At 37.2% G+C, this 13,641-nt stretch overlaps 1 protein-coding gene across 1 annotated transcript in view; it reads left to right on the top strand.

Moving 5' to 3' along the window:
• Window positions 1–13,641, top strand: part of LGR5 (leucine rich repeat containing G protein-coupled receptor 5) — a 96,289-nt gene that overhangs the window by 31,591 nt on the left and 51,057 nt on the right. Inside the window, exon 2 of the mRNA XM_050897227.1 lies at window positions 8,296–8,367. Coding sequence (XP_050753184.1) covers window positions 8,296–8,367 — 72 coding nt within the window. The remainder of the gene's footprint in view (window positions 1–8,295; window positions 8,368–13,641) is intronic.

Here is a 13,641-nt window from a genome sequence, read left to right as displayed (position 1 = left end):
AAATTATAGACCTGGAATTAGAAGGAAATTGGACCACCAGTTTCTAAAATGGATGAATGTGTCCATTCATTCAGAAAAAAAAGGGTATTTTCCTATATTTTTGTCATTTTTGTAACAAATAGTTGTAAAAATAAGCAACTTCTAGAGTTGCAGAAAATAGTCTGAAACTAAGACAGACCAAAGGCTTTTTTTCCCAGGCTTGGTCACTTCTAATAAATAACTTTTCTCAATTTAACTGTACTGTTCTTCATCAAAAATAAGATAAACAGTACCTGATAAACAAACAGGTAATGACGAAAAACAGAACAAACATTCTAGTAGTTGTCTTCATAAATTACAATAAAAACTGATATATTTTCCTGTTATGTATTGTTTCAGTATTTGAACAAGGTGAATCATGTATGCAGTACTCATATAATCTATTTGAATTAGTGCAGCAGAAACAAGTAATAACTCACGAAGTAAAATAATACTAATACAATCTGTAGGCATGGGAGGAAGAGGAATCCCATTAAGTCCTCTTTTAATTGCTCCTGCTGGCTTCTGTGTTATAAAATATTCCTTTAGCTATTTAAGCTTTAAAATATGTGAGTTAAGTACAGTAAGTGATTGACATGTTGGAATGTTTTTATAACTTACCCTGCTAATTATTACTTAGCAAACTGAGTCTTCAGCACCAAATGAACAGCCATGAATCAGCTTTGAAAGTAAACGGATAATTTCATCTAGGGAGCATCGTGAATTTGATATTCAAAAAAAGCAGAGAGCCAGAATCTTCGTACCTAAAATGAAATGTCAGGTACTTGTCAGATTAATTCAGCACTGTGTGTGTTTAATCTGATCTTTGATCTTTACTTTCTTTTTGACCCTAATTGTTTGCTCTGCCCTGCTCCCTCTGCTGGAGTCTTGGATAAACTGAATGGCAAAATTGTTTCCTGAAAAGATTAATCATGCACGTACTGTTTGCTTTACAAATGTTCTGCAGTCTAGATTTAAGTAAGTCTTTGGTGCCTGTTTATATGACAGAATTGCCTACTATGTTCAGGAATAATGCATGCTGTTTAAAATGACTGTGTTACAGAGCTTCTGCAATAATAAGCCAAATTTTGCTGTCTGTGACATTAGAGGAACCCACTGACAGGTGTTGGGAGTGCAGAATTTTGGCCAAAGCATTTTGTTAGTTTGTGTTGAATCCAGACGTGGCCTATAAGGCTGGTTTTCTGGAATCTGATGTTTAATATTCACCCAATGCGTTATGGGTCAATACATAACAGCAGAGAAGAGATATCTACAGGGCCCTCCTGACCTTGCTGGATCCCCTTTGAGGCTTCCCTAAGTTCAAGGCACCTGATCCTTCCCATAGATATCTATTTGCAGTTGCAGTGGTTATATCTTCTGTAAGCAAAATGCGCTGCTGGACCAAGCACCACTGGTGTGCCAAGGAAGGGAAGGCCAGTGCGAGGGGGACAGTGGGAGTACTGTCCATTTACTGGCATGAAGCTCTTTGTGAGGTGCACAGGCACACATACTCTTGCTGCAGGGTCTATTCTCATGCGACCACACAATGTCATTTGCTTTTTGCAGGGTGTGTTTTAATACAAAGGTGTTGGGTCTCTGGAAACAATGAACTTCAATGTCAAGTAACAGAAATTTTCTGTAAAAAGTGAGCGACAAGCAATCCTGTTTTAGCCTTGCATTACTTCTGTGTTAATTTTTAAAAGTATAGAATGGGATCAGTTGCTGATAATTTGCTATTACAAATAATATTACATGGGATAATGAATTTTTAAATATTTAATCTTAGCATTTGTCATTATCAATGTGCAGAAGGGCAGAAATATCCATGCTCTTGCCACTTGTTATTTACTGTGAATACCTTGATAGAGAGATTGCCTACTCAGTGTAATGTCTATTATAACTCTCTCTCTTTAATGCTTTTTCCTGCAGATCTACCACTTTTTTCCCAGATTTTTCCAAATACAAAGATGTACTGCTTCAAATGTGAATCATTTAGTGGAAATATTCACATCTTAATCATAGTTTACTGCAGAGTTCTTCAAAGAACCACAGTTTGAAGTTTGAAGCTAGCTGTGAGAAATGCTATGATTTAATTGTCAGGAAGCGCTTACAATGCTTATTTATGCATGCTCATACTCTGCCCTGTGCTGCTCTGCATGGGTGTATTAAACACGCAAATACATGACTACCAATTTTCATGTTGATTTTGGAAGATAATGTAATCTAGGACCATTAAAATGAAAATACGGTCATTGTTTTCTGAGGCTATTGACAGCTTATGCATCACCATTTGGAAAACTGGTGTAAATGCCATGGGGTGGACAGTGTGATCTAATGAAAAGGGCACTGGACAAATCATCATCAGTGTTTGGTTCCTCCATGGTGTATAACCTGCTGTTTGACTGTGAGCATGTCGCTTCACCATTAGGTGTCTTAGTTTCCCTTCTGTAAAATAATGGTAATTATTATTCTATTTATTTATTGAGACCCTTGAATGAAAACATGCTATAGGAATTTATTTGTAAGAAATAGGAACTACTGCTACTACCGTGTTGGCAAATAAATTTATCTACTTTAAGTAGCTGTAGCAGATGAAGTTATTTTTAATATCCATAGTGAAGCATTTGCATTAGTAGATGGCGTGCACTTAACAGCTCACATATTCTTCCATCGTACAGTGGAGCTAGTGAAGTATTCTGCCAACAGCAGAAACAAGAGTGCTAAAAAGATAGGCATAGCAAGGGAAGAGCAGTAGTAATTCTCACCCCTTTTCATTATTTTGTATTACTACATATAAGATAGTGTAAAATTTTGCTTTAGAGCAAAAGGATTAAGGAAATTGTCTTAGTTTAGGAGCTGTTCTCAGCCAGTAAGAACTCAGGGAGTGCATTCAGTCTATTGTCAGTATTTTTATGCAAGTGCTTTATCTTTCAAAGACTTCCATAAAAATAATCATTAATACATCTGGTTGGGCTAAGGCAGGCCTAGAGAAATCATAATTAATAATCCTAATAATAAGTCTTGATCATTTTCTAAAAATCAAACAGGTTGCAACTGTTAAGAAAAAGATAGGCTACAAAATTCATTGTCTTTAATATTGTATTTGCCCTGCAATGGGTAGACAAGTTTGTACCATTCAGTATAATACAAGTTTAGCCTAGTAGTAGATTATCAGGTTGGTGAAAGCCAATAGAAGCCTTGCATATATCCCAAGACAGATTTTTGTTCTCCTTTAAAAGACGTAAATATAATGTGGAAAACTGATCTTCCAAGATGAATAGTCACTGAAACATCTCCTGTAATAACAGCTAATAACAGGTTAGTCACTTAGCCTACAGTCTCATCTATTATATGTTAAGAACTAGTTCACTTAACTTGTTTTACTGGCTTTTGGGAATTCATTGTGAACTACTCAGTTTTGAGATGGTAACTGGATATTTTTTCATCATGTATATGCATGGACAACAAAACGGGGGGGAAAAAAAGACCTGTTGTATTTGCCTTCTTGGACTCTGTTTTGCAAATGCTCAGAATTTGCCCATATAGTCACCAAGAAAAAACAGATAGATACATGGTACAGTTTGCAATATTTTCCATTCTTCAAAGATTTCATCACAGATAGGATTCCTTTTGCAAGTCACCAGAGACACAGCGTGGTGATTGATTGGCATAGGATATAATTAAGATATCATTATAGTGAGCCGTGTTGCCAATGCAGTCATTGAAGCAAAACTTTTTATCTTTCGAAAAGATAAAAGTTCCATTTGCTGGTATGTTGCTTTCATAGTCTCCATTTGGAAACAGGCTGCAGGAATGCTGATGGGAGAACAGACGATGTGTTCATCTGACTGTTCACCTTTCCAGTACAGTACGTCAGCTCATGGTGCAGGTAGTTTTCATAAAGGTAGATCTGGTACTATTGCTGTTTACATTAGGAGCATTTTAAAAGTCAGAGTATACTCTAACAATGCCGCTCCTACTGACATTGGTGGATTTTGCGTGTGCTTTGGTGGTGGGATATAGGAGTCGTTCTGTGTGCTGGTTTTGGCTGGGGTAGAGTTAATCTTCTTCATAGTAGCTTGTATGGGGCTATGTTTTGGATTTGTGCTGGAAACAAGTGTTGATAATTCAGGGATGTTTTAGTTACTGCTGAGCAGTGCTTATACAGAGTCAGCGCCTTTTCTGCTTCTCACACCACCCCACCAGCGAGGAGGCTGGGGGTGCACAAGAAGTTGGGAGGGACACAGCCGGGACAGCTGACCCCAACTGACCAAAGGGATATTCCATACCATATGACGTCATGCTCAGCATATAAAGCTGGGGGAAGAAGAAGGAAGGGGGGGACGTTCGGAGTGATGGCGTTCGTCTTCCCAAGTAACTGTTACGCCTGATGGAGCCCTGCTTTCCTGGAGATGGCTGAACACCTGCCTGCCGATGGGAAGTGGTGAATGAATTCCTTGTTTTGCTTTGCTTGCGTGCATGGCTTTTGCTTTGCCTATTAAACTGTCTTTATCTCAACCCACAAGTTTTCTCACTTTTACTCTTCCAATTCTCTCCCCCACCCCACTGCGGGGGAGTGAGCGAGTGGCTGTGTGGTGCTTAGTTGCCGGCTGGGGTTAAACCATGACATTCTGTTACACTAACTTATTTAAAGATTTTCAATATTGTAATAATTGTAAGTTTTTCATCACTGTAGCTTCTAAGAGTCTACCAAGTTTGACAAGAAATGTTTGCAATTTCAGCTGGTTTGGTTCTGAGTGTACATGCACAGGCACACAAAGGAAATTGGGGACTGGATCTGATATAAAATCAGAACCATTCCACCGAGGATAGTTAAAGATCTAGTACCTTGATTTTAATGTTTTTCAGCTTTACACTACAAATCTTGATGTGCAAGCCATCTTTCATCCCCTTCTCTTTTCTAGAGAGAGCAAATTGCTGATTTTGAACAGGCTAGCACTGAAAGGAGAAATAAGAAAACCCATTTGATGCACTTTTTGGAAAGAAACCATTGCAGGTGCAGGACATAAGACATACCCATTACAATTGTTACTGTTTTTCATAGTAATAATATGTAAGCCTACATTTACCAACTAGCTCTTTCTGGCTGTTAGCTGTGCTTGATCTAGCTAATACCTATAAATCTCATCCTAGCTATGTCTTCTTGGCAATATGGTCCAAAGGCTGGCAAGTTTGCTGAGAACCTCCTTTATTTGTCTCTGGAGCACTGTGAGGAATTTCTGCTCGGCAGCCCAAACTTTGCAGTATTGCTCACATGAGACCCAGTGACTGATTGCATTGCATTAACTCTTTTTGTTTGTCTCACTTCTCCAAACATCCCCCCAGGAGTAGCTCTGGGTCATGGGACTTCTCTCGTAAGTCCCTTTTAGTTACTTCAGTGAACAAAAAGTGGATTAAATGCATCCATGGTGATTCTGACCCAAAAGAGTATCCTGAATCTAAAAACTGTAAGCACGGATGAACTACTGCTTTGCCAGTGTAAGTGATGTGAGGTTTTTAGGGAGAAATAACGTCGCCTATTTAGCCAACTGGTACAGTTGGAAGAAGTAGAGGTTTTTGATTTTTGTGCCTGAAAGTTTCTTCGTTTTTCCAGCTGTATCAGCTAGCCTAATCAAAGATATGACCTCTCTCTACAGTAGTCTCCCTTATATTCTTAAACCCTTATAGCTGCAACAATAACACATTGCCAACATAGACTGGAATGGCCTGTGTATTAGTTACTAGTGGTGTTAAAAACTAGTTTGGAAAGATGTTATTGAGCAAATTTGGAAGCAATTTCTGTTACCTCCACCATCCCTGGAGGTATTTAAAGGACGTGTACGCGTGGCATTTAGGAACATGGTTTAGTGGTGGACTTGGTAGTGTTAGGTTAACGGTTGGACTCGATGATCTTAAGGGTCTTTTCCAACCTAAATGATTCTATGATTCTATGAAATATGCATAGGTAATATTTAGTAGTTCTGTTGCACAAAAACTTCTTTGTACTTTATGTTCCAAGAAAAGAATAATCTGGAAAAAAAGGAACCTATCTAACAGAATGAGATTATTTAACTGGTAGGTTTAAAAAGAGCTAGCAATTGCTGCAGTGTAGACTGGGAAAAAGAAGAGGTTCTTCTCCATCATATGATGTGGAGCATATACTTTACCACATGAGCAGAGTCCAAAAAGGAGACTAGGACATTGGGGTTCACTGTTGGTAAATCCACCTCTGAGGTCTAAAGATGTTTTTGAGAAAAGTGCATGTAGCGTTGATTTTCTCATTGTGCATCAAAGCATATAATGAAAGCCACCTTCTCTCATTCTGATCCTCTTAAGGTATTAGGGTCTGGTCTGTAGATTGCTTGTGACTGGTGTCATCATGGGGTCCTGTGGGTGATACAAGCAGACAAGTACTGCCTACTACTAATAGAAATTAATATGCTAGAAAAACAGGCTTCAGGTTTCCCTGCTCAGCCAGAGCACTGGTTAATACTGGTTTTGTAGAATGCCCTAAATATGTGTCTATCTGAACATGAATCACTCCCATTTTCCACCAAGGCTGGCTTTTTGAGTCTAAAATGTGATTTGCTATGTTTACAAAAACCCATTAAGATGTGTTGAAAATCTCATGATCAAAATGATATTGTTAAAATATTGGATTTATCTTAGTATTCAGTAGTATATGATTCACTACCTGGATGAGTTTTTCTTTTGCCAAATAAATCCATGTTTTTGTTCCTTTGCCAGAGTAAATCCTTTGAGCCTTTATCAAAGTGAAAGGGTAATAACCTGCTAAACAGTATGAAAGAATTAGATGATAAAGTATTACAGGAAAGAATGAATTTAATAAGTACACAGTTCTCAAATTATACCTTGATTTTGAAGTGAATGCAGAGACCTTACCCAACAGTGATTTGATAATTGTTGTAAAGTATTAACACATTTCCTTTATTTCAAAATCTCTATGTGAAGCATGTTTTTAAATTATACATTTTAAAATTCAGCAAAAGATCAAACATCAAAATTAACTATGCTGACTAAAAGCATATATTCTGTAATGTGAAACAGACTGTGAGTAATAAGAACTAGAAGGAATAGGAATAGGATGTCTACCCACCAAAGTACAGATAACTTATTTACCTTGTAAGCTCTCAACAGCTGGAAGAAATAAAGTTATCTAAATACTACCCAAAGTAGCTGGAAACTATAAGTGCTGCTGCAAATATATATATGTTTAAATAGTGGGGACTTTTAAATTATCACATAAAGTTTGCATAAAATATGCAGGTCTGATATTTTTATTTTAACAGTCTGTAGGAATTTTGATATAGTTGTGTAAGTCATATCTTCCACATGGAATTTTATTATGCAGTCTGTTTACAGTTTTTATACTTAATGCAAAGCAATTATAATGATACTGTGGGGCATGGGGAAGACAATGGAAAACAATGAAAAACATGTTCAGAATAAAAAGGTATTATATGAAATTTAGTCTAAAACATAGCTTGAATGAGCTCTGACAGAGCTGATATGGCTGGTTGTTTCCTGTGCCAGGAACTACCATGGAACCCCACCAGGAAGTGTGCTACAGAGCAGGATCACATTACACCCTTGTTTTATGGTTCATTTCACTTATTTAATGCAATTTGAGAACCTGCAAAAAAAGAGCACTCTAAAAAGGGGATGTTTATTATTTGAAAATATGTCATTTCTTTGACTCAAATAAGTTGGCTTTTGGGGACACCTGATGTGGCTAATGTAAGGCAAGGCAAATCAGTATGACCATGCAGCAGGTTGTACAGCAAAAGCAAAATGTTTCCATATTCATGAAATGTAAAGAATGATGCAGATGATAGTTTATATCTGTACACTTTTGCCTCTCTACTTCAGTAAACCAAGTGTGCTATGGTGCTACAACAACAACAAAAATTGTAGTAGTTTTCCTTTACTACTCCAAGTAAATTTTAATACAGTACAGCGGTTTATTAAAATTATGTAGACTAAAAGGATTGTTTAGTGTTCCAGCTGATTTATAGAGCGTGATAAAACATTCCAAAATCTTTGGAAATAAGGAACATGCTACAGCCTGTATTTGGGTTGACAAAGCTGTGTTCATACAAAACAAGAATGTCTAATGTGCTGACTAGATAATGATTCATCAATTCTGGCAGAGGAACTAATTTTTGTTAATGTAGTACTTAAAAATGTGTGGAATGAACAGCTGGATACCACAGTTGTGGCATGCCATATTAAGTCTCTCTCTGTTTTCCCCTACAGTGATCTCAGTATGAACAACATTACTAAGCTGCCCTCAAACCCCGTGCACAATCTCCGCTTCCTGGAAGAGCTGTAAGTATCATTGTATCCTTGATGGGCATAGTCAGCACTAGACACATTCCTGTGTTTGTCTCTCATACTTACTGTGGGAACCAGATAAAACGGTGCAGGAAAGCTGTCAGCCTGACACTTTTGGCACATGCGGAAACACTTAGTTGAAAAAAAACCAATTGCATGTGATTCTGGAAATGAACTTATAAAAGAGTTACCGTGAGGCTACAACTTCTCTAAGCAGAGACAGAGCCAAACAAATTAAAATTTTTAAACAAGGGCTGTTTAAAAGAGCTGGATTGCTTTTTGGAAATAGTTAAGCAGCAGGATATTAAAAGTTTGAATACTGGCTCATGTTTATTAAAATCGCAAGTAAAGCTATAATCAAAACCAAAACCTACTGCCTCGTTCTGCCTGTGTCAAGGACAATTGAGTCCACATTTCATAGTATCAAGGCTTCTTGTCCTAATCACTTTTAATTACTGTTTCCTTACTCTTAAATTTAGCATCCCTGAAGGCTGACTGTAAAATGCAGAATCCTGCAAAAAGCTTAGTTACGCTATCTAGTACGTTCACTGAGGGGAAAAACTACACTGTGAAAACTAGCTAATCAAGCACAACATCAAAAGAGGAATGCTGGTTTGAAGTGATGGTGACTAACCAAAAGTGAAAAGTATTGTGCATTCATGAGACCTGGATTTGGCAGTGACCCTAGTTATAATGGCCCAGGCTTAAAAGAAAATTTAGGTTCCTGAGCAGTGATGGAGACTCTGTAACTGATGCACCATAGATCTTGTGGGAAAAAGCTGGCACCTTCATTTGCATGAGTACCTCTAAAAGTTGATTGAAAGAGTTGTCTAGGCATCCAGCCTCTTATGAAACATGGTTTATAAGTTTTTAAAAGTGAAAGCCTCCTTTTTTTATAGCACATTTAGCTGCTAACACACCATAAAACCCACGTAAGATATTCAAAGTCATGGTGCTGCCCTTCTTGGAAAGGCACGGTCTATTTTAAGCTATGAAATGTGTACAGTCCTCTGCAGTTTAGGTGGGTATTGCACTGACAACTTTTGGTGTCCTTGCTAACGCTCATTTGAATTTTGCCACCTGGTCTTTCCAGCTGGCATCTATGAAAAAAAAAAAAGAAATTAAAACCATTTTGTAATGCTAGCTTTGAACAATACCCTATTTGCAAGCAGATTTTCTTTTCCTGTCTTATTTTTATTACTGGCAGCATTTGTATTTAGAAAGCATTATTTCTTTTAATTCTCTCTCTTCTTTTACTTACTTCTTTTCTTTGGTTATCATTGTCTGTATTGCTGTTGGTGCAACTTTCAAATAACATACAGATATGGACGTAACAAGGAGAGATGTCACACGCCAAGGGTTAACAGTATCAAGCGCGTATGAAGTGAATCATGCCACAAAGACCCTGCTTGTGGATTTCTGCATCATATTCGTGTTTGTTTGTCCAATCTCCTGTCAACTGTAATAACCCTACTAAAAACTTGCAACCCAATGATTTCTCTCCAGCCATTAAAGAGAAGAAGAAAAACAAAAGTTTGGGCTTTTCCTGGAAGGAAATTCTAATACATTAAGCCAAGTTACCTTCACTCTTTCATTTTACGGTCCAAAGTTAGATGACTGAAATAGTGAGACTTATGTCACTGCTTGAGAAACTGTTCAGCAGTCTACTTCATCTTCCTGATCAAGACCTTTGAAAGTGTTCTTACCTTATTCTTGTGTTGGGCCTACTTTTTCCACCGGAAGTATTAAACTGTTATCCTTATAACCCTCTGTTCCAAATAAAGTAATTCCAGTCCTTCATTGCTAGTAGTACCAGAAAAATATTTCTTTCTTTACTGTGTTTTGTTTTACATATACACAGTCGGCTCTTCCATTCGTTTCACCCAAGCCAGTCATTTCCATTTCTCATTAATTGTGATGCTGTTTTGTGAAACCCTTCCAGTTTGTATTCACTTTTCAAATAAACATAGAAAACTGAAGCCTTTGAAGAGGTGAGGCAACTGATTACCTCTTCTTAATGCAGATTCCAACCCTTTGTGCTGAGAGAGTCTTTGGTGTTCAGAGGCATGTAATACAATTCAGTCTAGTATTACATAGAAAAAAGTATAGACAATAGAAAGGGAATTGGATATTCAATTTTGAAATAGGGGGTAACAGCCATTGTAGTTCCCATGCTCCCCTGTGTTCATTTCTGAGCAGTGATTGTACATACGAAAATTATTTTGCCCATCCAGGCATTGCCACATGATTGTTATTCCCAGCTTACCTGGGAATTCTCTGTTTTGTTTATGTGACTTAGTTAAAGGAGACTATTGCAAAATATAACTTGGCCCATAATGCAGACATTGTAAAAATAAGATTTACAAGATCTTTATACCAAAGCAATGTTTCCATGAAATTAAAATGCATCTTAGAAATGTCTATATGCTCTTTGAAATATAACAAGAGCAGGAGCTTAAAATGCATTTTTTAGGGTTTTTTAGTGTTGAAAAAAGTGTTACTAATCCCTTTATTAGAGGTCTGGTTCAAAAATCTGATAAAAGCTAACCATTGATCCACTGAGTTTTAGCTTAGATGTTATGTCCTAGATGTGTGGTTTGGCAATGCTGGTAAGTCATTACCCCAAAAGAACTGAGATTTTATTAAGACAGTTAAACCAATTGTTTTGACTCCAAAGCAAGGATGTATGAGCCAGGTCTGTTCAGCCAGTTCTGACCTTCTAGGCTGAATCTGATCCACTCTTCCAGCCAAGGTTAGACACCTCTGCAAGCAGCATTCTTGCAATCCTGATGATCATGCCTGGTATTTATCCATAACCAAAGTCTTTGATCACCGAAGTACAACATATTGAAACTATGCTGTATTTTTGAGGTGCATGTTCCTCTAAAAATTTTGGAAAACATTGTGGTACTTTGAAAACTGAACTATTCTAGCTCCTAAAAAGTTTAGTTTTGAGCAAGATCTTTTAGTTGTGAAAATGATGGGCCTTTCAGGCCTAATTTTCTCTTAAAGTGCATATGATGGAACTCCCACCAAGAAAGAAATATGCTTCGGCTGCTTGATTATCAGCAAGTTGCTCTGCATGAACTTGTACAACACCATTAAGTCAAATTTGTCATTATAAATTCAAAATAACTGCAGATATTTATCAGTATGATTGAGTCCAGGACTTGGTCTCATGGAGTATTTCTAGACATATGTCATTCTACAGTATGTGTAGAATGCCCATATTAGTAGAGCAGTAGGTTAGAGGAATGCATGAAAAAAAGGGTTTTTAAAAAGTGTAAAGAATTACCTAGGGTGGGACTCTTAAGAGTTTAAGAGGCAACTACATCTGAGTGTAGACATATCATTTTGTGATAAGTAACACTTCAAAGCAGTGCCTGAAACTGTTTTATTTTATAAATTAATGTCTCTATGAAGAGTGTGGAAGAAAGCCAATAATAATTTAAAACTATTTGAATCAGACCTAACTACAAATATCTCCAACTAGATATATCTCCACACACACATACATATGCATGTGCGTAAATATATGCACACACACCCACGCATGCACATATATAAGGCTTTTATTGTAATTTTAAACACAGGAACATTCCACAGATAAGCAAAACTCCAAGTGATTTTTAGTACATTGCTTTTTTTCAGCAACTTACTTAAAATAGATGTTTTAGTAAAACAGCAACAGAGGACTGTTCTATTACAATTATTTTGCCTTCAGAGTAAGACAGTTCCAAATAACTTCCATTTCACAAAATCAAGCAATGAAGCCACCTTAAATTAATTGCAACCTACATACAGGTGCAAGAAAGTTTACTGACATCCATGTTATTTTTTAAAATAAACTTGAAAGGAATTAAATATATGTACAGAGTTTTTCAGATTGATCATGGTATTATTACAGCAGTTACTCCAGCAGAAGTGCCTTTAAAAGTGCATTTTACTACAATACTGAAGTGCAGAATTACAGATACAAATACAAAACAGACGTATTATGTGACTCTCACCATGATTTGTGTGGAAATCCCTTTACACTGCAGAAGTGGTCAAGAGGCCACTGTATACATGAAAATGAAGTCCTAAATTACCATGCACAATCCATTACCATCTGTTCTTATTTATTGTTTTCCCTTTACTTCTCTCTCTGTTTGCTCTTTCTTCCTACAAAGAGGTTTTCAAAGCTGTTAATGGGAATTAGGTGTTCTTTTCCCCACTGACTTTGAGCAGTGGGACTGAGCTCTGGTCATTTACATCTTTGAAAACTGAGAGCATTAGCTCCTGGGGTCTTGTACAGTCTTTATTTTTGTGCTGGTGCAGGCACATTGTGGCTAGCACTGAAAACTGATTCTGTACTTTTTACTATTATGTAAGCTAGTAGAAAACATGAAAGTGCTGCAGCCGTAGTCCAAAATGTTTTGGAGAAAGTGGGGGAATCTTGTAATTTACTTCAACAATCTTTGGACAAGGTGCTTAAATACTAAAATCTTTCCCAAAGATTAATCTGCATAGATTTAAAAACCTCCAAGGCAAAAAAGTAAAAATACCTGCAACAGACATGCACAACAAAAGTAAAAATAGAGTATCGTCTAGTGGTCTCAAACTGTCCACACATGCTTCCTTCCGATGTCACTTAAATACCAGTTTTACAGTTCTTGCACAGCAGGTTGTAGTGAAGCTGTTTGTGGTGGAAATTGGCTTGTGCTACCTCCGTCAGCTGAAGTTTCAAGACTTTTCACTGCTAAATGACTTACGATCCTATAGGTAATTTCAGAGCTGTGTACAATCTAACACATAAGTTGTGAATTCGATTTCTTTACATGAACTGTGAATTTGGTTTCTTCACTTCATACATGCATGCATGTAGAGATGATCTGTTCAGACTATGCCACTGTGTTCCGTACATGGTGTTTGTCAGTGAGAGGTACCTGTCACCAGCCAGGCAAGTGGCCCACGGCACGTTGTAAATTCTGTTGCCGTAAGACAGACTTTGCTGATAACTCAGGGCTGTGGCTCCCCAACTTTGCTTTAATACAGCCAAGGAGGCACTTAAAGTCCTGACAGAGGGAAGTGCACTGGTCATCTTGAAATTAACCATATGTCGGCAAAAACAGTGAGAAGATGTTTGTCTAGTTAATCAGTTGGAAGCAATTACAGTAGTTTTCTCCCCTAGTTTTTGCATACATAGTTAGTTTGATTTACTAGAAAAGAACAAACCCAAACACAGAATTTTTCTACCGTATGAGATAACAACTTGTAACCTTTACA

The sequence above is a fragment of the Gymnogyps californianus genome, chromosome 1 (assembly GCF_018139145.2).
Source record: "Gymnogyps californianus isolate 813 chromosome 1, ASM1813914v2, whole genome shotgun sequence".
In the NCBI taxonomy this organism is placed as follows: Eukaryota; Metazoa; Chordata; class Aves; order Accipitriformes; family Cathartidae; genus Gymnogyps; species Gymnogyps californianus.
This window is presented reverse-complemented; position numbering and strand designations above follow the sequence as displayed.